This window comes from Sus scrofa, chromosome 2, assembly GCF_000003025.6.
Source record: "Sus scrofa isolate TJ Tabasco breed Duroc chromosome 2, Sscrofa11.1, whole genome shotgun sequence".
Lineage (NCBI taxonomy): Eukaryota > Metazoa > Chordata > Mammalia > Artiodactyla > Suidae > Sus > Sus scrofa.
In genome coordinates this window covers 6,922,384-6,950,289 of record NC_010444.4, presented here as the reverse complement: position 1 = coordinate 6,950,289, position 27,906 = coordinate 6,922,384, and the positions used below count along the sequence as shown (strand labels likewise).

At 52.2% G+C, this 27,906-nt stretch overlaps 1 protein-coding gene across 5 annotated transcripts; it reads left to right on the top strand.

The window, feature by feature from the left end:
• Positions 1 to 27,906, top strand: POLA2 (DNA polymerase alpha 2, accessory subunit). 5 transcript variants are annotated; one of them, XM_021082860.1, is made up of 19 exons: positions 4 to 884; positions 948 to 1,008; positions 3,330 to 3,454; positions 3,959 to 4,050; positions 4,237 to 4,294; positions 9,107 to 9,213; positions 12,454 to 12,650; positions 13,250 to 13,338; positions 15,162 to 15,317; positions 16,091 to 16,153; positions 16,835 to 16,877; positions 19,928 to 20,052; positions 20,628 to 20,666; positions 21,459 to 21,532; positions 24,329 to 24,437; positions 24,962 to 25,068; positions 26,155 to 26,214; positions 26,460 to 26,586; positions 27,470 to 27,906. In XM_021082860.1, the coding sequence occupies exons 3-19, from the start codon at positions 3,371 to 3,373 to the stop codon at positions 27,614 to 27,616; spliced, it is 1,677 nt and encodes a 558-aa protein (XP_020938519.1). In that variant the 5' UTR covers positions 4 to 884; positions 948 to 1,008; positions 3,330 to 3,370; the 3' UTR covers positions 27,617 to 27,906. The 5 variants fall into 5 exon arrangements, with proteins under 5 accessions (XP_013849565.1, XP_020938519.1, XP_020938520.1 ...); XM_013994111.2 differs by having other exon boundaries at positions 1 to 1,008; positions 26,485 to 26,586; XM_021082861.1 differs by having other exon boundaries at positions 4 to 1,008; positions 12,457 to 12,650; positions 26,485 to 26,586.

The following is a 27,906-nucleotide window of genomic DNA, read 5'->3' as shown; positions in this document are numbered from 1 at the left end:
GCTCCAGAAAATAGACCTATACGACTGTGGCTGTGACTACTGGTGGTAGCCGCGATGATAACCATGGCAACCAGATTCCCTAAGGAAGTCGCGCTGAGTGCAGAGATGATGCAGAGATGACGCGGGAGACAAGAGCAGGGACAAGACTTTCCTCTCCCGCGTGTTGGACACAGAATGTTTGAGACATTTGAAGGCACGTACACGCCACGGCCTGCGCACGAAGGCACGGACAAAAGGGTGACAAGCATACATCACAGAGCTTCGCGGAGCAGACGGTGGCCGGAAGAGTCATCCGCGACTGGTACAGAACCGCGGTTTCCATGCAGGGAGCGGGTGAGAGCGGGCAACAGCGCGCCCGCGCCTCTCTTCTGAGCCCAGTAAAAGATGACTGCGCAGCCGCGGTAGGGCGGGCCGACCATCAGGCGCACACGCGCGATCCGCCGTGCGGGCGTTCGTGCGCACGCGCCCTCGGACGCGCGTGCGCGCGCGTAGTCCGGGAACAGAGAGAAGGAAGTCGAGGCGAAGGGGTGGGGTTGAGCGGGCCTCGCGCATGCGCGCGCCGTGCAAACCATTTGGCGGGTTTTTCCGGCCTGCTCGGTTCTCCCGTCACAGAGATGCTCCCCGGTGGCTTTTAGGAAGTAGGGCCTTCTCCCCTAGAAGAGTGACTTCTCAAGATTTCTGCTCCCTTCCTTCAGGCATTTGGGAGCTTCGGGAAAAAAAGAAAATAAAAAGTATTTCTCTGAGACTGACGGCCAGGGCTTTCTGACCGCCTGAGGTCTTGGATTATTTGGTCACTTTCGGTCTCAGCCCCCCGGAGAGCGAAAGGATCGGAGGAACCGCGTCCTGCTCATCGATCTCCACGGCCGTGGGTTTCTTGGCGTCAGGTCGGAGCTGGGTGGGCTCGGCCCCGGCCCCCGTCCTGGGTCATCATGGCCGTGTCCGCCCAGCTCTTGCGGGAGGAGTTGCAGATCTTCGGCCTAGAATGCGAGGATGCTCTGATTGACAAATGTGAGTCCCTTGCCCCCTCCCCGGGCCCCAGCCCAGGCCCACGCTCTCGCTCCGTGTTCCCAATCGCCTAGAACCCAAAGGGAGGCGCTTCCGGGGGGTTGTGAGGTGAGTTAAACTGAGTTTTGAGGTTTGGCGTGTGGGGCCTTTGAAATGCTCACAGGGTACTGCTTGGATCCCAGCTCAAAGGAAAGAATATGAAGCACAATTTTAAATCGACGCAGTTTCCTAAAGGTGAAATTGGGACGTGCCAGGTTCTCATCTCCGAATTTGGAAATTGTTTAAGCCTCGATAACCAAGCAAGAGATGTTGGGGCTTTGAAATACAGCCTTTTCTGGCATCTCCCTTTCCAGCCTACACCTAAACTTCTGCTGATCCATCCCTTTTCATCAAAACTGTTTGGTCTGTGCAAGTATGAGTTTCTTGAGGTGGGTTCATAAAATTGAATTTTAGCTGGGAAGGGACTTTAAGGAGACTGTGAGCTGTTCACAGCTGGAGAAACAGATAACAGAGAGTTCATTGGCCTGTCCCCCATTCCAGTGCTGCATTGCATTGGTTCATCTTATTGGTCAGGCTCCGGGGCAGTGTCCAGAGTTGCTGGAAGCCAAGTCTCGGGAGGTGTGGACGTTCTCAGTGTTAGAATCAGGATGATAGTGCATCTGCCTTAATCATGCATCCACACATTGAATTTCTTTTTTTAATATATAAAACCAAAACACAAACATGTTCATTTAGGAGAGACCAGAATACTCCAAGTTCTGAAGCCCAGGGCATTCCCTTCCTGAAAGGAAACTTAAGTGAGAAAGCCAATCACAGTTAAGAAATTTATTTGGTGAGCTTGAAAGCAAAACAAGAGAAGTTAGTTGTTGTGTGAACAAAATTTGTAAAGGCTTCAGTTCAAGATGCCTGCTGCTCACATAGGACATTGGCGGTGGTATTGGAGTTCTAGCCCTTGAAGTCAGAATCGCTCACCTCGCTGGGATGTTTACATTGTCCGACAGTCATGCCGTATTTCCCTGGTCTGTCCACTTGGAGTCTCCTGATGACTCAGTGCCACCTTCTCCTTGAACATCTTCTGACCCGCTCTCACTCTCAGCTGATGAACTTCCTGTTTTGCTGAGAAAGTAGAAGGAATTAGAAAACTTTTGAGTGTCCTTGTCACTCAGTGGGTTAAGGATCTGGCATTGTCACTGCAGCGGCTCAGATCACTGCTGTGGCAAGGGCTTGGTCCCTGGCCCGGGACTTTGCATATGCCGCACGTGCAGCCAAAAGAGAGAGAGAGAAAGAAAGAAAGAGACATGTATAAGCTACCACCACTGCTTCTTCCCACTTACCTGTGTCTGTATCATATTCCTTGCCTCCTTCCCATTACAGTAAGTAAATGCTTCATATTCCTAGCAGAAGCCACACCCTCCACTCAGGTCCATTCCTTGTCACTTTCTTTAGGCCATCGTTCAGTAATTCTCCCTTTTTTTTTTTTTCATTTTCTGTTTTTCTCTCTCTAGGATTTTTTCCTGAGCAGCATAGAAAAGTGGTTCTTACCCCAACCTTTTAAATACTCCCTCTTCTCACTTCCCACTCCTGTCCGCTCCTTCCCAATTGCAGCAAACCTCCTAAACTTGCCTATGCTTGCGTCTTCCATTTTCTCCTCTTTAAGCCCATTTCAGTCAGCTTTTTCATCCCCCCCACTTCACTGAAACTACTCTGCTCAAGGTCATCAGTGACCTTCACCAGGCTAAAGCCGGGGATGCATTTTCAGTCCTCATTTGGATGAATAGCAGCATGTGATGCTCTTTATCGTGTCCTCTTTATTTTTTTGTCTCTTTAGGGCTGCACCCTACGCATGTGGAGGTTCCCAGGCTAGGGGTCGAAGGGGAGCTGCGGCTGCTGGCCTATACCACAGCCACAGCAACATGAGATCCAAGCCTCATCTACAGCCTATATCATAGCTCATGGCAGCGCCGGATCCTTAATCCACGGAATGAGGCCAGGGATTGAACCTGCAACCTCATGGTTCCTCGTCAGCTTCGGTTACCCTGAGCCACAGTGGGAACTCCCAGGCTTTATTTTTCTGCAGAGCACATTTAACCATCTAAGGTACATATTTATTGTCTGTTTTCTGTCTTCCCCAGTGGTAAGCTGCATGAGGACAAGGGTGCATCTCTTTGTCGTTCCCTGCTGTATTCTCGAGCCTAGAACAGTGCCTCTAGTAGGTGCTGAATACATGCTGATGAATAACTAGGGGGTTATTTTCACTTTTCAAGATGAAAGCTACAAGAAGTGAACTAAGCTCTTACGTGTCCAATTCCCCCCCCCCCCCCCAGTGGCGGAGCTGTGCGTTCTGTATGGACAGAATGAGGAGGGCATGGTGGGCGAGCTCATAGCCTTCTGCACCAGCACACGTAAGGATGGCCTCACCTCGGAAATCCTGAACTCTTTTGAGCACGAGGTAAGAACAGACGGTAAGCAAACGCACTGTCATCCGTTTCTGCTCTGTCGTGGCGGGAGGCGGGGGCAACGTGGCCGTGAGAAGAGTGTGGGCTCCGGAATCAGACCTGGACTCCCGTCCCAACGTGAGCTTGTGCAGACTACTTACTAGCTCCAAGCCTCCGTTTCCTCTTCTGTCAGTGGTTCACATGACCTCAATTTTTTATGGTTATTATAAGAATGAAATGAGGACGGATGTAAAGCACCTGAACCAAGTCCAGCAGGTGGTATTAGGTCTTCAACAAATAATTGGCGTTACTGCTAGGATTGTTATGTGTGTTAGAGAAACAGTCACACGTTAAGCTTTAAGTTTTAGTCTATCATGTGCATCTTCTTAATTCCTACTTTGAGAAATTTTATGTCTTTGATGATATTTCAAATGCCTGTTCTTACCGCATGGCTGTGGAAGACACCTCCTCTGCAGCTGGACAGTGGGATCATATATCCATTATTTTTTCTTCCTCAGTTTCTGAGCAGAAGATGGTCCAAAGCCAGGCCCAGTGCCTCCAAGGACAGTGGGCACGCAGGAGCCAGAGACATCGTTTCCATACAAGAGCTGTATCCTTTTCTGCTCCAGGTCTTTGTGTTGTGCCACATATTGTATGTTATCTTTTGTCTCTAGTTGTGCACGGAATCTAAAAACCAAAGAATAAATATACCAAATATTCAGATTTCTTGTGTGCTCACCACCTGCCTTGGATTTGGGGTGGAAGTGTATTGTTTCCCTTAACCCACTGCTTTTAGAATTGAAGTGGAGGAGGAAGAGGAGACCCTCTTGAACGCTTACACCACCCCCTCCAAGGTGCGTGCCCCATGTTTTGAAATTGCATTCTACGTCTGGCATTTTCTAAAAACATTAGCACAATCCTTGAAGCTCAGAAGGAGAAAATTAACCATTCTATTCAGTTCCAACTCCATTTCCACTTAGGGACTTCTTCCTTTCCATTCATGTCCATGCATAGATGTCTTAACATGATGGCAGACCTTGTGGACGTGTGGTCTTCCTGTTTCTTCAGTTAACATATTGTAACATTTTTATAAATACAATATTTCCATACTTACTCCTTTTCTTTAAATGGTTGCCTAGTTTTGTGTCAAGTAGAGGTACTATAACTGAATAATCCATCTCAGATGTTGGACCCCAGTTTGAGAGGGGAAAGAGGGGAGTGGAAAAGCATTGCCCTCAAAGCCTGAGTCAAAGACCTACGTGATCTTGGGTGAGTGGCTTTTCTCTCTCGGGGCTGCCGTTTCCTTTCCTATAAAACCAGGGTTCGGGAGTTCCTGCAGTGGGTTAATGATCCAACTCGTCTCTGTGGAGGTGCCAGTTCAATCCCCAGCCTGGTGCAAGGGGTTAAGGGTATGGCATTGCTGCAGCTGTGGCGTGGGTTGCAGCTCTGGCTCGGATTCAGTCCCTGGCCCAGGAACTGCCATATGCCAAGGGTATAGCTGAAAAAGGACCAAAAAAAAAAAAAAATAGGGTTCATTCATTCATTTACTGAGCAGCTACTGTGTGCCAGGCACTGTATTAGACACTGGGTAACCTTGTGAATGAAATGAGTGCTCTGCCCTCAAGAGGCTAACAGGCAGCAGATCCTATTCTGTATCTCGGAGGGCTTGAAAATGAAACGAGTATGTAGCACCACACCCAAAGCAGTGGATTCCATAGTAGTAGTTACTCTTTATAAAAAATAAATTTGTGGAAATCCTTAAACAGGGGTTAATCTTGCAAAGTAAATTACATTGTAAGAAAGGAGGTAAATAGTCTAGGTGTGCCCGTGGAGAGCAAGAAAGCAAAAATGTTCACAGCATTAGAGTTGACGGTGTTCTGGGGACTGACTCATGGTAACTCTGCTCTCAGTAGACTGACGTATCAGTCAGGTGGAAAGGTACTTAATTTGCTGTTGAAGTAACATCCCTCTGATGGCTGAAATACTGTATCACGGACACCCCATCCCTGCTGCAAAAGTACTTAGGAGGCTCTGGCACAGATCAGAATTCATGACCATGGAATCAGAGCTAAGAGAATTGTATTGAGATGAGCGAACAGTTTGAAATGTGCATCTGAGCCTTGCAGGAGGCAGTACGGGTCTCAGCTGGAGACATGAAAAATGCTTAGCACAGTACCTCTCATGTGGAAGCTGCTCAGCCGCTGTCAGGCATCAGTGCAGCATGAGACAGAGCCAGAGCCCAGTGTTGGCCTTGCCCACCTAGACAGGGCCAAGGTCAGGCTTGGGGAAGGCAGTGAATGTGTTGCAGGGATGACTGTATCTGTGGTCTTAGCTTTTCACCATTAAATACTGGACCTGGGCACTTGACAGACCCTCTTTTGCCCCCATGCTCTCCAGAAATCTTCTAGTTGTAATTGGGCTCTCTGTGTATTAGCCTGAGGATTTGAAGTTCCCTTGCTGTTGGTGTTAAGCTTCTGTCAAGTGGATAAGCAGGCCTCCTTGACCGCAGTGGGGGTTTCTGTGTGGTGTGAGGATGTGAGACTGTGGTCCCTCTGTATTTCTCATAACAGGTGAATAAACCAGCACGTAAGGTTAGCAGCGAGTCTCCTGGGCTGGTTGGGGCGAGCATGTACCTGAGGAGTGGAATGGAGCTGGCAGTCGGGTTTCAGCAGGAGGGCAGAGCTGACGGCTTCCAGACTGCTCTTTCCCAGAGCCCCTCCGGCCGCCTCCTGGGAGCCTGACCTGGAGTTCTGTAGCCCACTGTATATTAGAAAGGTCTTTTGGGAAAATAGTTTGAGAGAATATATCAAGACCGTAAAATCTTTGCCATCCTTTGGCTCAGCAGTCGTCCCTAATAAGAATTCTCTTCAAGAAATTATCCAACTTATGGGAAAAATTAGATGCGTGACGATGGGCCTCTCAGCATTATTTATAGTCACCAGAGACCACAAATACACCCAGCAGGAGTTCCCGTTGTAGCACAGCAGAAACAGCCTACTAAGAACCATGAGGTTGAGGGTTTGATCCCTAGCCTCACTCAGTGGGTTAAGGATCCTACAGCTACAGCTCCGATTAGACCCCTAGCCTGGGAACCTCCATACGCTGCGGGTGTGGCCCAGAAAGACAAAACATTTTTTAAAAAATAGTTTTTTTCTGTTTTTGTCTGCCCCCGTGGCACATGGAAGTTTCCGGGCAGGAATTGAAACCGAGCGACATCTGTGACCTACACCACAGCTGCAGCTACACCAGATCCTTAACCCACTGTGCCACAGTGGAAACTCTGATTAGAATTTTTTTATTTGGAAAAATATTGAAATACTAGGGAGGAATATACTTTTTTTTTTTTTGGTCTGCACCCATAAGCCAAAGTTTCTAGGCCAGGGATTGAACCCATGCTGCAGCAGCAACCTGATCCCCTGCAGCGACAATGCTAGATTTTTAACCTACTATGTCACAAAGGAGCTCCTTTTTTTTCCTTTTTGAAGAAGGATTTTTTTTTTTTTTTTTTTTGTCTTTTGTTGTTGTTGTTGTTGTTGCTGTTGTTGCTATTTCTTGGGCCGCTCCCGCGGCATATGGAGGTTCCCAGGCTAGGGGTTGAATTGGAGCTGTAGCCACCGGCCTACGCCAGAGCCACAGCAACGCGGGATCCGAGCCGCGTCTGCAACCTACACCACAGCTCACGGCAACGCCGGATCGTTAACCCACTGAGCAAGGGCAGGGACCGAACCCGCAACCTCATGGTTCCTAGTCGGATTCGTTAACCACTGCGCCACGATGGGAACTCCTGGATTTTTTTTTTTTTTTTTTTTTTTTTTGCTTGTTAGGGCTGTACCTGCAGCATATGGATGTTACCAGGCTAGGGGTCGAATCAGAGCTACAGCTGCTGGCCTATGCCACAGCCACAACAACACCAGATCCAAGCCTCATCTTCAACCTACACCACAGCTCACAGCAACACCGGATCCTTAATCCACTGATTGAGGCCAGGAATCGAACCCCCAAGCTCATGATTCCTAGTCAGATTCATTTCTGCTGCACCACGATGGGACCTCCAAGAAGGAATGTTTTTAAATGGTTATTGTATAAAGATGGTAGCATAAGTGTCTTTTTAAAATCTAGTTTCCATTCCAGCCGCTTTGAATCTGTTCTTTCCTCTCTGTCTGCAGTCACCCCTGTAGGCAGCTTTGGTGGCATAACTTAAACACGCAGCCAGGAGGAGCCCCAGGGCAGGGAAGCGTCTGCAGGCTCCCTGGCCTCCTGGTTGCCATCCAGGCGAGGCTTTTGTCTTTGCTTGGCCACAGTCAGTTGTCCCAGGCTCTGAGGGCAGTGGATCTGGATCTCAGGACTGCGGGGGACAGGGGATCTGGATCTCCGGATTGCGGGTTTCATCCTCCATTCTGGCGATTTCTTTGGAGTCTTGCTCATGAGCAAAACCCAAAAACAGAAGTGCCCAGCAATGAGGCGTTTGCTAAATTACTCTCCAAGTATGACCTCAACCGTGTTATCTGCCTGGAGTCACTCCCTTCTTTAATTTTGAAAATGTATAGTAGACTTTGCCAAAGTAAGTGGTAATAGTCCCATCCCTTGTCAGGCAAATGTCTCCATGCAGGTCAAAACCATACGCTTAGCAAAACGCACAGCTATTCAAAAGCGAAGAGAGGTGGGGAAGGAAAGCCAACACATGAAAGATTTAACCGGGAGTTCCTGTTGTGGCTCAGCAGGTTTACAAACCTCACTCGTATCCATGAGGATGTGGGTTAAATCCCTGGCCTCACTCAGAGAGTCAAGGATCTGGCATTGCCATGAGCTGTGCTATAGGTCGGAGACATGACTCGGATATGGCATGGCTATGGCATAGGCTGGCAGCCGCAGCTCCATTTCAACCCCTAGCCTGGCAACTTCCACAGGTTCGGGCCTAAAAAGCAAAAAAAACGGGGGGGGGGGATTTCACAGGGCACGTCTCCTGCTTGGCAGTCCTTTGGGAGGGGATGTTGTTGGCATTTTCTCATAGTTGCCATCCCAGTGGAGACAGTATACTGATGCATACTGGGTTAGAGTTGCTGAAGATTCGCTGAGATAGTTCCTGGGAGATGGGGCTTTAAGAAGAAACAACCAGGCCTGTCCTATCTGTGGCCTTCCCTGAGCGCCGTTCTGCCTTTCTTCCTCAGGAACTCTACACTTTTTTTTTTTGTCTTTTGTCTTTTTTTAGGGTCACACCTGCAGCACATGGAGGTTCCCAGGGTAGGGGTCCAATCGGAGCTACAGCTGCCGGCCTATGCCAGAGCCACAGCAACGCAGGATCCGAGCCGTGTCTGCGACCCACACCACAGCTCATGGCAACCCTTAACCCACTGAGCACGGCGAGGGATGGAACCCACGACCTCACGGTTCCTAGTCAGATTCATTTCCGCTGCACCGTGACGGGAAGTGCTCTGCTGTTGTTTGATGAAGTGTCCTGTAAATATCAATAAGGTCAAGTAGGCCTACACCACAGCTCACAGCAGCACCGGATCCTTAACCCGCTGACGAGGCCAGGGATCGAAAGCGCCACCTCGTGGTTCCTAGTCGGATTCGTTTCAGCTGCACCACAGCGGGACCTCCGGAACTGTACCCTTCATTAGCACCTTGAGCTGGAGTGACGGGGCTCTTTCCTGTTTTGTTTCTAGGGTTCTCAGAAGCGAGCGATCACCACCCCAGAAACGCCCCTCACGAAAAGGAGTGTGTCTGCTCGAAGCCCCCATCAGCTCCTCTCGCCATCGAGTTTCTCCCCAAGGTACGGCTCATAATTAAGGCAGCCGCCAGCAGCAGGCCCGCCTCCCCTTTCCCCGGTTGTTGCTCAGCGTGACTTGGTGACCGTGGCTGGACGATCGCCGCTGCAGTGAACTGGCTGGAAAGCCCGCTGCTCCCTGCGCACCCTGCTCTCCCTCCTGTGTGGAAAGTTACAGTGTCTTCCGGTGGTTCAGGAAACTCACTTTCCACCCACTTTTCTGGGGCTCGTTTCTAGATCAGGAGCCGATATCTCCTACTGAAAACAGCCTGTCTATTCAGGAGTCTGGGACGCCTGCGAGTCTTGCCAGGAGAGGCAAATAGGTTTCCACCTGTTTCTGTTAATCCCTGTGTTGTTGGGTTTCTTCCTTTCTTTTCTGTTTTTAATCTGAAGTATTTACTTTTTAAAACAGAAAAGCATGTATCTTTGTCCATAATGTTGCGTAACCTGTTTTTTGTTCCTCGCTCCGGTTACAACTAGTTTCTGAGAGTTTTCTTGTCCCTGAATCTGCACCACCTTAATTGGTATTTTACTGCTGCTGCCACCTCTGCTCATAAATCCGCAAAGATCACATGTGACTTTTGGAAATCCCTAAATGACATGTCTTATGTGAGAGCGTTCCGTGGGGAGAGCTCTGCAGAGGAGAAGAAAGGTTTTTCGGTGCTGCCACATCAGGAGGAGGCTAAGGAGCCGCAGTGGTCGCCAGTGAGGGACGGGCTCACCGCCAGCAGTCCCCTCTGGACTGGGCAGAGCTTCAGGCTTTCCGGCCCTGTCAGAGCAGAAAGGGGACAGCACTCATTCGAGGTGGACAGCCATCAGAGCCCGAGGGACAGTTTGACTTCAGTGTGGTCTGTTCCTGCTTTCGGGAGTTCCCACGCTGGCTTCTGAAGCGAGCTAGAAAGACTTAGAAGGTGGTTCTCGAAGAAGAGCCAGCACCACGACAGCAGCTCTGTTCTCTCACCAGGCAGCCCTTTGAAGCCTGTAGACCTGTCAACACCTGACCCCGAGTCAGAGTCTTGCCACGTTAAAGGGCGTCCCGTGGCGCTTCTCGGGTCGGAGCTGAGGTCGGCGTGGGCTGCCCAGTCATTTTTTCATGCACGCTAATAAAGCTGACATCAGAAACTGGTTTGTAATTCATGAAAGTAACTTCTAAATTATTCAGGTACAGGCAGCACTGGAGAGAGAAGGAATTAATTGAGCTCGTTTTCCGTACCGTCTGTGGAAAAGAGGAACGGTGGCACCCGTGGCAGTGGTGCCCACAGACAACAGGTTCCTGCAGAGTTTCGGGCATTAAATAAAGCCAGTTTTAGTTTGGCCTCTCTGGGAGCTGTGTTCACAACCACGAGAGGAGGAGGCCTCACTGTCCTCCCAGCAGATCGGCAGCACCGTGTGTCCTTGGAGGTGTCACTTATCAGCCAGGGAGGGGAAATACGAGGGCTTGTCCGTTGAGGCTGGAGCATGGGAGCGTTCGTCCCAGCTGGCGGGATTCGTCACACTCCACCTCCAGGGCATGGGAAGCCGGTGCCGCTCATTTAACTTCATTCTGTTGCGTTTCTACCTTGAACTCTCTTGTGAGGTGTTTTATCACATATATGCACAACAACTTTTGGCCTCTCCATAGTTCTAGGTTCTGATGATGTTCTAAAAATGCTAAAGGGAGTTCCCGTCGTGGCGCAGTGGTTAACGAATCCAACTAGGAACCATGAGGTGGTGGGTTCGGTCCCTGCCCTTGCTCAGTGGGTTAACGATTCGGCGTTGCCGTGAGCTGTGGTGTAGGTTGCAGACACGGCTCGGATCCTGCGTTGCTGTGGCTCTGGCGTAGGCCGGTGGCTACAGCTCCGATTCGACCCCTAGCCTGGGAACCTCCATATGCTGCAGGAGCGGCCCAAGAAATAGCAAAAAGACAAAAAAAAAATAAAAAAATAAAAATGCTAAAAATTCATAAAGAATAAATGGCGGCGTTGCCATTGTGGCTCAGTGGTAATGAACCCAACTAGTATCCATGAGGATGTGCTTTTGAACCCTAGCCTGAGAACCCCATATGCCACGGGTGTAGCCCTAAAAAGACCAAAAAAAAAAAAAAAAGAAGGAAAGAAAGAAAATAAATGGTCCTTGAAACTGGCTTTTTTGTTTTTGTTTTTTTCCTGGCTGTGGACCGCACATGTGGAAGTTCCTGGGCCAGGAACTGGATCCCGGCCACTGCAGTGACAACACTGGAGTCTCAGCCTGCCCCACTGCAGAAGAACTCTGAAACTTGCTTTCTAATCAATTCAGAGTTTGGGTTTTGTTTTACCCTGTTTAGTTTTAAGGCAGGAGAAGACCTTTTAAAATATGTCTGTGTCTAAACTCCTCGAAACACGTTTGGCATTCCTCAACCCTGCTCATTCCTGAAATTCTTTAAAGGTCCGGGATGTCCAACCCCATTAAACTAAAGAGATTTATAAAATGTGAGGCCAGGCTAACGTTTCTCCAACCCCCATTTCCAAAAGGTACCCTTGGAGTTCCTGCTGTGGCGAATTGGGCTAAGGATCCAGCGCTGCCACAGCTGTGGCATAGGTCACAGCTGTGGCTTGGATTCAGTCCATGCGGCCCGGGAACTTCCATAAGCTGTGGGTATGGAGGGGAGAGGAAAAAATAGCTCATTTTAATGCTCTCTCCTTTTATTTTTTTGTCTTTTTAGGGTCACACCCACGGTATATGGCGGTTCTCAGGCTAGGAGTCCAATCGGAGCTGTAGCCACTGGCCACAGCCACAGCAACATGGGATCTGAGCCACGTCTGCGGCCTACACCACACCTCAAAGCAACGCCAGTTCCTTAACCCACTGAGCGAGGCCAGGGATCGAACCCGCCTCCTTATGGGTGCTAGTTGGGTTCGCTCACCGCTGAGCCATGATGGGAACTTCCTCTCTGCTTTTATTTATTTATTTACTTATTTACTTTGATTTTTTTTTTGTCTTTTTTAGGGCCGCTCCCAGGCATATGGAGGTTCCCAGGCTAGGGGTCTCATTAGAGCTGTAGCCGCCGGTCTACGCCAGCGCCACAGCAACACAGGATCCGAGCCACATCTGTGACCTGCACCACAGCTCACAGCAACACCGGATCCTTAACCCACTGAGCGAGGCCAGGGAACGAACACACAACCTCATGGTTCCTCGTCGGATTCGTTCGCCGTTCAGCCATGATGGGAACCCCTCCTCTCTGCTTTTAGCTGTGAACCCAGTAATGCGGATGTCTTTTCTTCCAAGCAGTGCTACTCCCTCTCAGAAGTACAGCTCGAGAAGTAACCGAGGAGAAGTGGTTACCTCCTTTGGCTCAACCCAGGGGGTGTCCTGGTCCGGGAGAGGAGGAGCCGGTAACATCAGCCTGAAGGTCTTGGGGTGCCCAGAGCCACTAACTGGGAGCTACAAATCCATGTTTCAGAAGCTCTCAGACATTCGAGAAGGTACTTGTGTTTCCCTTTGAAATTCTGGGGGGTATAAAACCACCTGGAAGGGTTTTGAGTCAGTAACAAAGCTTCAGCGAGGCTGGTAGAACAGGTTTTAAGGGTTGAGTTTTTAGAGGCCCTCTGGGTGCATGAGATGATGGTCTCAATAATTCTCCGAAATCACATCACTTGGCTAAAGAAAAAAGCACTAGCCGTTTGTTACCCAGGAAGCACCTTCTGGACTGTCAAGGAAGCCAGTCAGGGTGCTAAAGGAAGCAGAGACGGTATGGCCTCTTCCTTGAGAAGGAAGGCTCTGGGGGTTGGGCTTGGCTGCCCCTAAACCTCCCTGATGACCTGAGAGAGAGGAAGGCTGGGTGGGAGCCAGGCTGACTCGGGGACTGTGCCTTATGACCCCCTGTGGCCAAATGGAAGGCCAGGGTCAGCAACCAAGTAGCGTGAAGCGGGCTCGGGCTGCAGAAAGCACAAACCGGCCAGGGTCCTCGGCACCCTCCCCGCTTCTGTAGACCGACTGCCTTGAATGTTTGACCGGGTGCTGTATTTTCTCTTCTTGGCAAGTAAAATGTCTTAAACACGCTTTTTCCCCTCTGGGATTTCAGTTCTGACCTGTAAGATAGAAGAACTTGGCAGTGAACTCAAGGAGCATTACAAGATTGAGGCTTTTACTCCTGTTCTAGTCCCAGCGCAAGTAAGAGCTGTTCTAATAGTCCTTCCTAATTAATGTTGTCTCTTTTCATTGACGATCCAAACTCATCCTCCTTCCTCCTTTTCACTAATTGTCTGCATTCTGGTTAGAACATCTATCTTGAATGAATTTGATAAAGTGGGTCCTTCCCTCTTTTTTTTTTTGTCTTTTTAGGGCCTCACCTGCAGCATGTGGAAGTTCCCAGGCTAGGCATCTAATCGGAGCTGCAGCTGTCGGCCTATACCACAGCCACAGCCACGCCAGATCCTTAACCCACTGAGCAAGGACAGGGATCGAACCTGCGTCCTCATGGATGCTAGTCAGATTCATTTCCCCTGAGCCACAATGGGAACTCCAAAATGGGTCCTTCTGAAGAAGAATTTGTAAATGCTTAGACTGAGAGCCTTAAGCATTCATGTGTCAGGATATGAGGACAACAGCAAGGCTAGGATTTCTAGAAACGGTGACTCACGCTTCCTCCTCTTTGCTCTCTGTCATTAGGGACCAACTGCTGCCAATAGTATCTTCACATCATAGTTCAATCTGGCATATAACCAGTGCTTTTTCTCTGGAACTTTTTTTTTTAATGGCCACACTCACAGCATATGGAAGTTCTGGGGCCAGGGATTGAATCTGAGCTGCAGCAACACTGGGCCCTTTAGCTGAGGATGGAACCCGAGGCTTCAGTGACCCAAGCACTGCAGTCAGATTCTTAACCCACTGCGCCACAGCAGGAACTCCTAGAACATATTTTAATCTAAGGGGAAATATGGTCTCAAAGACTCTTTCAGGTACCTCTGTCGTATGTTTGCATTCAGAGAGGAATGACCAGTTGGGGAAGATATGCAAAACCATGTCATTTAAGGAAGTTTCGGAGGGGTTGGGAGGAAGTAATGGAGGCCAGGATGCACGATCTCTTGGGGAAAGGTTAGGCTTCCTCGGTCTGCCCCCAGGAGTGGGAACAGAACAGAGGAAGCCGCAGCGAGAGAACTTGCAGCTCAGTTTAATGAAGAACTTCCCGTTAAGAGGCAGTGTGGTGTGTAGTTAAGGAGATGGCCCTGGAGCCACATTTCTGGGCTTCAAACCCAGGCCCCATCCGCTCTCTGACCTTGACTAATTATCTAACCTTTTTGTCGCTGGTTTTTGTCGTAGGTAATAATATGGATGCGATAATAGTATCCACCTCAGGGTCGTTATGAAGATTAAATGAGTTAACGCCCAAAAGCCTTTGTGCCGGTGCTTAGTGAGCTCAGTAAATGAGAGTGGCGAGTAATAGTTGTCCAGAGACGCAGGGAGTGGGCTGCCGTGGGGGCGGGGGGCGAGTTCCCCTTCACTAGAGAACCAGGCTTAGGCAGCCACTTAGAGGGGCCCAAGCGTCAGTGACGGGCAGACTAGGTGCCCATTAAGAGTCCTTCCAGGAGTTCCCGTCGTGGCGCAGTGGTTAACGAATCCGACTAGGAACCATGGGGTTGCGGGTTCGATCCCTGCCCTTGCTCAGTGGGTCAAGGTTCCGGCATTGCCGTGAGCTGTGGTGTTGGTTGCAGACGCGGCTCGGATCCTGCGTTGCTGTGGCGCTGGCAGCTACAGCTCCGATTCGACCTCTAGCCCGGGAACCTCCATATGCCGCAGGAGCGGCCCAAGAAATGGCAAAAAGACAAAAAAAAAAAGAGTCCTTCCACCCCTGGGAGCCAGTGACGCTGCTTGCGGTTGCCTGGGCCCAAAATGATGCCCCTCCGAGAAAGTGTGTGTTGTTGTTTAAGGTCTGTCTTGACCTTATCGTGTTGACCAGATTTTGAGGCTCTTGTTCTCACACGTACCTTCGGTAGGAGCCCGTCACGCTACTGGGCCAGATCGGCTGTGACAGCAACGGGAAGCTGAACCACAAGTCGGTGATTCTCGAGGGAGATCGGGAACATTCCTCGGGCGCCCAAATTCCAGTGGATCTATCTGAGCTCAAAGAGTATTCTCTGTTTCCTGGGCAGGTGAGATCAGGCGCGTCTCCATCCAGGCGCGGGTGTGCTGTTTGCTCCGCAGCACGTGGAGTGGCTGTGACTCTTAAGAGTAACGTTTTGTCACTGGCCACTGCTCCTTGCCTTTGACCTCTGATGCCGTGAGGTTTACCTGGAGCACAGGCCCAAGAGCGGACACCGGTGTCAGAATCCTGACCTTCCCCCATACATTCCCGCCTTGGTTTTGGGATTTACCACCAGTTTCAAACCCCAGCTCCACCCTCCAAGGTGGCAATTATGGAGATGTTGGTTAGCCGCTCAAAGCCGGAGTGTCCTCCGCTGTAATGGGGGTATAATCATTCTTACCTCATTGGAGCGTCTAACCCTAACCCTAAAAATGAGGTCACCCAAGTAAAGCGTAATTATTATTATGCTGATATAACCCCCTTGAATTGTTTTCTAGAAAAATACCCCAAGTTTAAAATTACAAAGTGAAACTATGTCTAGATACTCATGTTGCAACAGAAGAAAGGGTGGGGGAAAAACTGTAATTGCAATGTATACATGTAAGGATATCCTGACCCCCTTGCTGTACAGTGGGAAAATTAAAAAAAAATAAATAAATAAAATAAAATAAAATTACAAAGTGAAAGTACCTGGACAGCACTTTTAAGTGTATCAGAATGACTTGGTCCAGACACTCCCGCCCCCCGCCCCCACCCCCACCCCCACCCCCACCCCCACCCCCACCCCCACCCCCGTTCATCTCCCCTGTCTTGCAAGCCTGTCTGCTGCCTGTCTTTCAGGTTGTGGTCATGGAAGGAATCAACACCACCGGTAGAAAACTTGTTGCCACCAGACTCTATGAGGTACCGGGGTCCCCCCTTCTCCTCAGGTTTGCTGCAGGCACAGTGTGTGCAGTTCTTTCTGCCCTAGAACCCATCCTTTGTAAGGGCCTGTTTATCTGCTTCTCAGTTCTCTGGCTATAGAGCAGGACCTACCTCTAGGTCAGGGCTTCACAAACTGTTCGCCTAAAGGGCCAGGCAATAAGTGTTTTTTGGGCTTTGCCGGCCGTGTGGTCTCTGTTACAATGTCAGCTCTGCCATTGTCGCACAGAAGCAGCCCTAGACAACTGGTACACCAGTGAGCATGGCTGCTTGCCAATAAAAGTTTATTTACAAAAACAAGCAGTGGCCAGAGTTGGCCCATAGCTTACCAGTCCCTGCTCTGGCCCTAATCTTGCACAGATTTCCAGAGGATGCGAGGGAAAGTAGCGATACCCTGCCTCCCACCCTCACCTAGCAGGACACAGATCCTACAGGCGCACCTGTTCTGCTCCTGCTTTTTGCTTTGTTTTTTGAGTTTAGCCATGACCTCTCACCAGCAGTGTAGAAAAATGGCAAGACATCAGCTCTGTGGGCTTTTAGCTCCAAGGAGTGAGACACCTGCAAACATGCCCGCATTCAGTGCCTTCCTTCCCCGTCCCCGAATTCCTGACCAAAGGTGGTACCTGGACCAAGGCCTCACCATAGCTTGTCTCCTGTTTGCAGGGCGTGCCGCTTCCGTTCCATCAGCCCTCTGAAGAGGATGGAGGTAAGCTTTGCTTCAGACATTGTTTTGCTAACAATGAGGGTGAAGGGTGGGGACAGGGGTCCAGGAATGCCGTTCCTCGGGCCCCAGCGAAAGCTTTAAAGGCTGTTTGCTGGAACCCCCAGGGCAACCTCAAATTGGTGGATTCACAGGCCCTTTGAGGAAGGCAGGGGTCCGAGCCTACCAAGTACCACCTGTGTTCTGGCTCCGTCAGGCATGTCGTTTAAAGACTAATGTTTAGGAGTTCCCTGGTGGCCTAGTGGGTTAAGGATCTGACTCCAGTCACTCATGTGGCACAGGTTTGATCCCTGGCCCAGGCATGGCCAAAAAAAAAAAAAGATTAGTATTTAAAAGGCATCTGAAGGTTGCTTTGAAAGAGAAAAGAATAGCTCTTTTTTAAGAGCAGTAATTTTAGAAAGAATTTCTTTAAATGCCATGTGATGTCCTGGACTGGATCCTGGAAGAGAAAGGGGACTTTAGTGGAAAAACTAGTGACATTTAAATAAAATCAGCAGCTAATGGTAATATACCAGCATTCATTCTTTGGTTTAGGCAAACGTGCAGAGTTACCTAAGATGTTAACGTCAGCAGATGCCAAGTGACAGGTGTACCTATGGGACCTCTGTACCACCTTTGGAACTTTTCCACAATTCCAAAGTCATTACCAAATGTAAAACTTACCTAAAAATCAGACGCATTTCTCAGAAAGCCTAGAGTCATACGGTAAAAGTAACCTAGGTGGGAAAAGACAAACATTTCAATCAACTTGGCTCCGGAACAATTCCAACCATTTTTGTAAGCCAAGCAGAAGACCAGTGAGGATTAGCAGTGAGGCGACTGACACCAGCGAGCTGTTAACCCCCTTCCATGGTGCTGTCACGTGAGGGCCTTCTCAGAGGATGGAAATTGAGTTTATGACATGGTACAGGCTATCCGAAAATAAGTGTTTCTGGCAGCAAGAGTACTGGTGTTGGGTGGACTTTGGGTGATGAAGGGGACAGACCCGGCTGAGGTGCCCGGAGCCAGAGCTGTGCAGGGAAGCCTTTGGAAGGCATCGAATGGGTTGAGAGCAAGGTGTTGGGCTGGGCCCCCGTGGAGACACGGAGAAGGCCTGGGCCTTACTCTCCTGGCACTCGCTGTCCCCTGGGCCTGACATCTGTGGGCTCCTCAGGACCGAAGTGAACTCTGTCCCCTGCCCCAGCACCACACGAGTCTTACTCTTCCCCTTGGATTCTCAGTTCGTGGCGTTGCCACTCTGGTGGACGGGCAGAGACCCTCGTCCCTGGAAGCCTGTGACTGTTACTCTGTCTCTGGCAAAAGAGACTTTGCAGGTGTGATTACAGTGAGGCTCTGGAGATGAGGGGCTGTCTAGGTGGCTCAGCGGAATCAGAGGGCCCTTACAAGGGGCGGGGGGGGCCAGGAGGCTGAGAGTCAGAAAGAGTAGAGGTTAAGCTGGGGGTTTTGAAGGGGGGGTGTGTGTGAGCCCAGGACTTGCCCAGAGGCGCTGGAAAGGGCGAGAAAACACTCTCCCCCAGAGCCCCAGCAGGAACGCAGGCCTGCCCACACCTCGACTTTAGGACTTCCGGCCTCTACGACTGTAAGATAATAAATGTGTGTTGTTTTAAGCCATGGGGTTTGCGGTAATTTGGTGCAGCCGTGCTAGGAAACTATGTTAGGAGGCCAGGGATCTTTGGATTTTGTTGTAAGTTACGGAACCTGATTCAGACTGAAAAGAGAGTTGGTTAGGGGAGATCCAAGTAGCTCAGAGACTGGACAGATGGCTGGAACCGGCTTACAACCCGGATTAGGGCCCCGGTGGCTCCAGAGGGTCCAGGTAGCAAGGATAACCCGACTCTCATCTGGGCACCTTCTCGGGGACAGGTCAGCACCAGCCTGTTTTGTCGTTGGTTCATTCACCTTAAGATTCCAGAACCCAAGGAGAGTGTGAGTGGCTTGAGCTGGGTCCCCTGCCAGCTCCTGGGCCGGGGCGGGGGGACAGTGCACCTGCTCTACAGCCCCGCCTAGACGGCCTTGCGTAGGACAGGCTGGTTCTCTGAAAGGGGAGCAGGTGCTGTGACGAAAAGGGAGCCAAAAACAAGCCCCTGTGCCCATCACACAAGAGTCCCGCATTCCAGCCTGTCGTCCTGGGTACTGTGGTGCCCCAGATTCTCCAGCCACTCTCGCCCCCGCCCCATCTGCCCCTCAGGGAGCACACCCAACCTCTGTGCCATCTGAGGCTCCCAGAAAACTCCACTTACATGTGTCAACAAAGTATCTAAAAGACACATCTCTATGATTCCCCTTAAATGAGGTTCTGAGAGTCATGAAAATCGGAGACAGACTGTAGGATGGTGGTTGCTGGGGGAGCGGGGAGTTCGTGTGCGATGGGAACGGAGTTTCAGTTTTGCAAGACGGGAAGGCGTGTGCAGAGGGTGTAATTGCACAGCCTTGAGTTATACTTACCACTGAAGTGTTTCCTTTAAGATGATGATGCTTTTATGTTATGTATATTTTGCCACAATTAAAACAAAAACAAACCCCGTTGGGAGGAAAGCCATGGAAGCAATGCCACTTTGATCCGTTCTTTCCTGACTGTCCCTTCCCTCCCGTCACTCGTGCCCTGCTGGGAAACGTCTTTCGAGTTATAGTTATTTGCATACCTACCTCTCTGCCAGCTGACGAAGGATTTTTTTTTTTTTTCTTTTACTGGCTACCCCCATGACCTATGAAAGTTCCCGGGCCAGGGACTGACTCTGAGCCACAGCTGCGACCTATGCCACAGCTTTGGCAACGCCGGGTCCTTTAACCCACTGCACCAGGCTGGGGATCAAACCCGAGCCTCCACAGCAACCCAAGCCACTGCCGTCGGATTCTCAACCCTCTGTCCCATGGCAGGGACTGCTGACGGAGGATTCTTTGAGGGCAGAATGTGGTCTTGTTCCTCTCGGATTCCCGCGTTGCCCACATAAAGAGACTCGATGCATCGAGTTCTGTCCTTTTCCCACCATCCCAGGATCTTCTCGTCAGCACCTTAACACGCCTTTCGGTCTTAGATTCTGAGCAAATCATGGTCCTGGTGGCCTGTGGGCCGTACACCACGTCAGACAGCATCGCCTTCGAGCCCCTGCTCGACCTGATCACCGTCATCAACCGCGACCGGCCGGACGTCTGCATCCTGGTAGGGGCCCTCCTGAGACGGCTTCACTTGGGGAGGCTCCAGCCGGGAAACTGGGGAGTCGGGCTACGAACAAGGTCCAATGCGGTTCTCAATTAGTAGGAAGAGTGTCAGACTCCCCTCCTTTTAAAAAATATGTTTTAGTTCTTGGTCTACGTCTTCGGTAGGGTTTGGACAGGCTTCGTCCAAAGGCCCAAAATTCGGTGCCGCTCTTCATCGATGCCCCAGTTTCTTGCCTGTCTCCTCACTCCTGTTGTGAGCTCATCACTCTTGAATTCCCAACGTACTGCTGCGCAGAGCTAGACTTCCTTTGCTGGGTTGAAAAAGAAAAGATCCCAGTATCGTTATGGGGCCCCAGTGGTCCCCTCATCCAGGGGGATGTCCTTCTGCCTGGGATGTTGGCCGGGCGCCCCCGTCCCATCTGCTCCCTGTCCCAGGCTCTAGGGAGACCTTGGAGGGACAAGTGGACCCTGGGCAGAGAACTGCTTGCAGAGGGTACCCGAGGGCGCTCGCAGACACGTGCAGTTCTGATTTGTTCTTTTGGTACCTTTGTTCCCCCCCCTCGGGCTCATCTGCAGTTTGGACCTTTCCTGGATGCTAAGCATGAACAGGTGGAGGTAAGTGACCGGGCTGGGCTGCGGGAGATGCTCTTACTTTCACCTCCTGGAGTTTACCCTGCACCTGTAACAACTTACATGGGTGGCGGGGAGGGTGTAAGGGGAGGAGTACAGATATCGAGTCCTGGTCCCCCTCGAGTGTGAGGCAGGAGCTGCGGGTCCTGGAGCTGTGCCTCTGAGAGTGCCGTCCTGGCTGCTCCAGCTCCGTGACGCACATCTTGTTGTCCTTTGCGCATAAAACGCAAATGGCCCGTCTTGAGTTCCCCTTGTAGCTCAGTGGTAACACACTCAACTAGTATCCGTGAGGGTACGGGTTCGACCCCTGGCCCTCTCAGTGGGTGAAGGATCTGATGTTGCCATGAGCTGTGGTGTAGGTGTGCAGACATGGCTTAGATCTGGTGGTGGTGTGGCCGTGGTGTAGGCTGGCAGCTGCAGCTCTGATTCGACCCCTAGCCTAGATGCATATGCCGCAGGCGCGTCCCCACAAAGCAAAAACAAAAACAAATGGCCCTTCTGAGGACCTCACCTCCCTCTGTCTCGGGAGATTTGTACCTTCTCCAGAAAACCCTTCTTCCTCGTCTTTCCCTCAGCTACATTCAGGAGGATGAATTGTGCCCCCGTGTCCTTTCCTGCCCCCAACCAGACTCACTCCTGGAGGCCAGAGGGCCCGTCTTTTCCATCGTCGTGTCTCCTTCCTTGAGCTCCTCACTCAGCAGCTGGAGCCCAGCGTCACCGCACGAGTGAATAAGCAGCAGTTTACCCTGTAAATCTGTCTTTTTTTTTTTCTTGCAGAGCTGTCTACTGACAAGCCCATTTGAAGATGTTTTCAAGCAATGTCTGCGAACCATTATCGAGGGGACACGAAGGTCAGATTTCCCAATGCTGGACAGAGCCTCACACTCCTAAGCTCCCCTGGGGCCTCCCATTAAGAAACTGAAACTGTCCAAAAGTCACGGTAGTTCCCATCCTTTCATCCTTTGAACTCAGAGATCAGATGGAACTCTTGAACTTCAAGTGTGTAGATGCCAGTGAAGAGGCATCTCTTTAAAACACAAAGATAAACACACTTGAAAGGAAAAGGCTGCACAGGCTTTCTTTCTTCCCTTGCTCTTTCTTTACTTCCTTTTCTCACTCCCTTTTGGGTAAACCCATCTTCCGTGGGAATCTTCCCAGGCGAGGCTGAGGAGTGTTGGATGACTTACACAGCAAAATCCTGGGGCCTAAGGTCTTGTGAGAGGGAGCGTTTGGACCCAAGTCCTTCCCTGAGGCCGTGCTTCTCTCGTTTCATGGGCTTCGTATAAGCTCTCGAGAGGGTAGAGGTCCTGAGTCCTCGCCGCAGACCCAAGGACCGGCTCTCAGCGGCGAGGAGCCACGGGCGGCTGGGTTGGGAGGAAAAGCCTCTGCTCCAGGAAGGGCCTAAAGCCAGAATAGAAAGGTTGTCAGGAAGCTGACGCCCCACTTCCTGCCGCTTCCCTCCAGCACCAGGGTTCGAGAGGAAGTCCTGTAAGTCCTGGATCATCTCCTCTGGGAATTGTCCGCCCTGTAGCTGAGCTCATCAAGAGCCAACATTCCCCAGGCTAAGCCTTTAAAAATAAGTCCGCAACAAAGGTGGTTTTTAAAACAAGATGTATGATCTTCCGCCCGTGGGCCGTGAGAACTGATCCCAGAGTCAGTTAGCTGTGATTCAACCTCCTTGTACCAGCAGCGCAGGCCAGTGTCGTAGGCCTCTCGGAAGGACGGGGGAAAACCCCCTCGCTGACCCAGAGTCAGGGGACTTGAGTCACGCCAGTGCCAGCCGGCCGCTGGATCTGCCCCCGCTCCAGTGAGATGTCACAAGCGCCTTCCTTCTTCCCTCCAGGCTGGTTGTGACCTGGAGATTGGCAGACCCTAGCAGGTGTCCCTGGTTGGCCAGCCCTTGGTCCCCTCCGGGAGAGGCAGGGACTGCGGGGCAGGGCCCCAGCGCCGGCTGGGTGCTTTCCATTTGAGATTGGGTTCTGTTTTGGGTTCCTCAGCCCTTGTGGTATTGACAGCAGCGGCACAAACAAAGAACAAGCCCGGCATTGTTCCCCGGGGTGAGCGCCCAGCACCGCCAGGCACTTTCATCTGTGCGCCAGGGGGAGGGGGCTGCCCCGCCCTTCCCAAAATTCGGCCCTCCTGGGGGGGGGTTATTTTTATTCTGAGAGGTCAGAAATGCAATGCATTAAGCTGGTTTATCAGTGAAAACCAGAGCCTGCGAGGAAGCACTTCCTCCCTCCCTAGAGCCCAGCGGAGCTGAGGGAGCGGCCAGGACCCGCCCACCATGATGTATGAGGTTGTGCAACGCTCAGCATAGTTGGAATTTTCTCTCGCTCCCTCCCCCTGCAGCCGCTGTATAACCCTGAGCACCGGGGCCCTTTCTTCCTTAACCATTGCTCTGCCAGCGCCTGCACGGAAACAGCAGTTCCGTCTCCTAACGGCGGCCAGCTGTGCCCCTGCCCCTTGTGTCCCTGGGGACCTGGAGCTCGGACCGTCCCCTTCTGGTCACCCCCAACCCGTTTGCCGGACTTCAGCGCCCAAATAGGTGGACTTGGGTAGTTACGAGGGACTCTTCTTTTTCTTTTCTTTTTTACGGGGAACCTTTCCATGTCAAAGGGACTGTAAGTTGTAGGCACGGTACCTTTGTGGACAGAAATCTCAGTTCACACTTTGAGCAGGCATGGCAAACACACAATAAGTGTGACAACAGTCACCAACGCCTTGATCCCACTTGAGGAAGCAGCTCCGTATCGTACCTGCACAGGTACCTGCCCCTGCCTCTGCAAAACCACAGCATTTTTAGCAGGAGAGGGCGCTAGACATGAGAGCCCCCAGAGTGACATGTTCCGCCTGTTTGGTTTATCATGGGCCCCTCGGCCAAGGACAGCTGCAGGGACAAGGAGACGGAGGTGTCTCACCCCTTTCTTTTGTGCAGGGGACAAAGGACTGGCCCCCCGAGTCATGGGGTTTTTCTTCCCTTGTATGTTGTAACTCTAGAGATTCTCCTCCTGCCTCCATCAAAGGAAACATCTGCCATCTCTGCTTTTACTCCTGCTGGTAGACACTGCTTTCGTTTTTGTATGGCCGTCTGCTAAGAAATAGAAACCCAGGGCCCTGATTCCCCCAGAGAGAGGGGAGGGCAGGCTTCCGGAAAGCCGGTCGTGTCCCCAGACCCACTTAGCAGCCTGTCCCTCCCTAGGGAAGAGCCCCCAGGCAGGGAGGCTACGTGACGCCTCAAAGCCACATCTGTTCACACGGTGTGAAGAGGCAGAACTTTGGCTTCAGTCTGGCTCTGAGGATTTGTGGTCACATCTTTATCTTTCTAGATTTCCTGGCTCTCAAATCCTTTCCCCCCTTTTCTCCCAGCCAGTAGCCCCCTTCCCCTCCAGAGAGGGGAACACACGTCACGCAGTCAGGAGAAAGCGCTCCTGGGTGACCTGAGCCCCATCAAAGCGGTTGTGTGTCCACGGGGACAGGCCGCCTTTCATTCCCGCCTCCCGTGGGGAGCAGCCCCTCTCTTCGTAGAGGAGTTCCCTCCTGGAAGTCCTCCTGGAGGTGGGGTCTGGGGTCAGCCCTGTCCCCTGAAGTTGTCACCCAGCTGTTCTGACTCACCCGCATGCACCTTCCTTCCTCCTCTGACGATGCAGCTCCGGCTCCCACCTGGTCTTTGTCCCGTCGCTGAGGGACGTGCACCGCGAGCCTGTGTACCCGCAGCCTCCCTTCAGCTGCTCTGACCTGCCTCGAGAGGACAAAAAGGTACCAGCGCTCCCCCCAATCAGCACCTCCCAATCAGCAGGCAGCCAGAGTCCCGTGCACCAGAGGCGACCCCGCTCTGCCCACAAGTGGGTGGGAGTGCCCTTTGGAGGCGTGCATGGGGCCTGCTTTCTCATAACAGGCAAGTGTGGAGTTCCTGTCGTGGTGCATCGGAAACAAATCCGACTAGGAACCATGAGGTTGCGGGTTCCATCCCTGGCCTCACTCGGTGGGTTAAGGATCCGGCGTTGCTGTGAGCTGTGGTGTAGGTCACAGATGCGGCTCGGATCCAGCATCGCTGTGGCTGTGGTGTAGGCTGGCAGCTGTAGCTCCGATTGGACCCCTAGGCTGGGAACCTCCATATGCCGCAGGTGCGGCCCTAAAAAGACAAAAAATAACAGTAACAGGCAAGTGGGTAATTTTCTGTGCGTTGGCTTGGTCTCCTCAGCCCTTGGAGACACCCTGCTGTCACGGGGAAGAAGTTTCTGGCTTCAGTGTGCAGACGTTGTCCCACCTTCTCATTTCAGCGAGTGCAGTTCGTGCCGGAGCCCTGCACCCTCTCGGTAAATGGGATGATCTTTGGCTTAACGTCCACCGATCTGCTGTTTCACATGGGGGCCGAGGAGATCAGCAGGTGAGACGTGTGTTTCAGTCCAGCAGGCAAGACGCAGCGCTCTGGATCCTGGTCCTCTCCTCGGCCGAGGCTGCTCGGCTGAGTCTGGAGCAGGCATCCTTAGGGCAGCACTTTCTGCCAAACCCTTTGGCCATTAGGTTTTTTGCCCCAAGGGGAGCCGGTGGACGCATGTGTCTCTGTCACCACTTATCTCCACAGTATGTGAGACACTGAAGAACCCCATCCATTCTGTCTTTGCACTTAATTTATAGTCAGAGAGGTTCATCTGCTTTTCCTTTTCTTTTTCCTTTTTTTTTCTTTCAGGGCCGCACCTGCAGCATGTGGAGGTTCCCAGGCTGGGGGTCAAATCAGAGCTACAGCTGCCGGCCTCCACCACAGCCACAGCGACGCAGGATCCGAGCCGCATCTTCCACCTACACCATAGCTCGCAGCAACACTGGATCCTTAATCCACTGAGCGAGGCCAGAGATGGAGCCTGTGTCCTCAAGGATCCTAGCTGGGTTCATCCCTGCTGAGCCACGGCCACGACGGGAACTCCTCATCTCCTTTTCTTCCTTTGCCACATTCGTGACCTAAATAAGATGTCCCTGCCTACGGAGGGTGGCCGTGAATTTGCCCTGCAGGATATTTCTGCCCCCCAGAGCCGTGCTTAGCTCTGTTAGCCGAGGACCAGAGCTGTTTGGCGGTTCGGTTCTCTGGGGGCCCGTGATGGGAAGGCGTGGGGACACTCACGTGTTAAGCGAGACGGGTGTGTGCTGGTTGGCTCGGGTTTGCGGCGCGGGGGTCACCCGGCTCCAGCTGGCCGCGCGCCCGTGCAGCCTCGGCGGGCTCTTGCACAGCGCGGGCCGGTCGCGGCTGCCTCGGCCCAATCGCAAGGGATTCTTGCACTTTCCCCTCTCAGCCCAGGGTCCTGCTCAACAGCCCGAGCTGTTTGCAGGCAGGTCTTTAAACTGCCCCAAAGGTACCTTCTTGTCACACGCCTTGGCCATGTCCCTTCTCCCTTGTTTAATAAATTGTCCCCACAGAGAAACGGGCGCTGAAAGACAAGTTTCCATGTGCCGTTTCTCGCCTTTCCCCCTTCCCCAGTTCTTCCGGAACTTCGGACAGATTCAGCCGGATCCTCAAGCACATCCTGACCCAGAGGAGGTGAGCCCGCTCGCTGGAATGGCCGTGAGCAGAGTGCGGTGGGGTCTCGGGGCTCTCACGCACTTGACCAGGAGAGCCTTCCCCAGACCACTGCCAGGGAACCCCACGCTGCGGTGACAGGCCCGCGTTCCATCCCCCAAACAGAGGGCGGGGAGAGACGGTCTGGGACAGAGACGGTGACACGGGGCCCCATCTGGGGAGGTGCCCAGGTCAGCTGCTGCTGACGGCCTCTCTCTGCTCGGCAGCTACTACCCGCTCTACCCTCCCCAGGAGGACGTGGCCATCGACTATGAGCATTTCTATGCCCACGCACAGCTGCCTGTCACCCCCGATGTCTTCGTGGCCCCCTCAGAGCTGAGGTACTTTGTGAAGGTAGGGTTCGGCTCCGCTGTCGCCCCAAAGCGCCAGACCCAGTGTCTGACCTCCCCTTCGGGACCGCCGCCCCCACTCCCCGCGGCTCCGTGATGGGGACAGTGGCCTCGTTCCTTGGAGGAGGTGGTGGGACTAGAAACAAATCTGTCAGCGAAACGCTGAGGTGTGCGGCGTGTCCCCCCCCTAGCCCCTGCCCCCCCGAGCGTGGTCCTCAGGCAGCCCAGCCCGGCAGCTAGGAAGGCCCTCAGACCGTGGTCCGCAGGTGACTGGGGCTGGCCTGCCCTCCCCGGATTTCTGAGGTGACCTCCAAGCCGCTCTTGGTCACCTCATCTCTTGCCAGAACCCGGTCAACCTCAAGGGGTGAACTTTTTTCCTAATGGGAAACAGAGATTGAGTTTGTCTCCAAGTTTGGGAGCCAATTGTCGCTCTGCCAAGTCATTTTCTTTATTCGGTTTCAAGACTCTAAAGGTATCCAGAGTTTTCTAATAATTAACATATCTGCCTGAAGGTGTGTTTTCTTGCCTTTGTTTCCATTTTATAACATCCTCTCTGGGGAGTTCCCGTCCTGGCTCAGCAGTTAACAAACCCGACCAGCATCCATGAGGACAAGGTTCCATCCCTGGCTTCGCTCAGTGGGTTCAGGATCCGGCGTTGCCGTGAGCTGTGGTGTAGGTTGCAGACGCGGCTCGGATCCTGCGTTGCTGTGGCTCTGGCGTAGGCCGGTGGCTGTAGCTCCGATTCGACCCCTAGCCTGGGAACCTCCCTGTGCCTCAGGTGTGGCCCTAAAAAGACCAAAAGAAAAAAATCCTCTTTGAGGTCTAACCCTTAGAAGGTGCCCACTTTTCCACATCAGCCCTAATGGTTTTGGCCTTTCCTTCCCCAGGACATCCTCGGCTGCATCTGCGTGAACCCCGGGCGCCTCACCAAAGGGCAGGTGGGGGGCACCTTCGGCCGACTCTACCTCAGGAGGCAGCCAGCCGGCGACGGGAGGCGGAGTCCCTGCGCTGCCGCCCAGGTGGTCAGGATCTGAGGCCAGGCCCCTCGTCATGCCCACGTGTGGGCCTCACAGGCACTGAGAGCCCCGGAGTGGCCCTTCGACAAGATGCCACCTGCAGAGGGAGAGGAGGCAGCCCGGCGGCGAGGAGAGGGCTGCAGGCAGCTGGACCCCGACTCTGAGTCAAACTCCCCTGGAAGAAAGCTGTTGATTCCCCACGGACACTCGGAGTTGGAAGGGAACGCCAAGGCTCTGCAGATGCCGACATGAATCGGAGAAACAACTTTTGGAGAAATAAAAATAAATTCTGTAACTTCTGAGTCTAA

What these genes read in the sequence shown, in the direction of transcription:
- POLA2 (XM_013994107.2), top strand. Translation starts at nt 930, where the DNA reads ATGGCCGTGTCCGCCCAGCTCTTGCGGGAGGAGTTGCAGATCTTCGGC. An exon ending in TGAACTCTTTTGAGCACGAG is followed by an intron (nt 3,455 to 3,958) that starts GTAAGAACAGAC and finishes TTTCTTCCTCAG; the next exon opens with TTTCTGAGCAGAAGATGGTC. An exon ending in CACATCCTGACCCAGAGGAG is followed by an intron (nt 26,215 to 26,459) that starts GTGAGCCCGCTC and finishes TCTGCTCGGCAG; the next exon opens with CTACTACCCGCTCTACCCTC.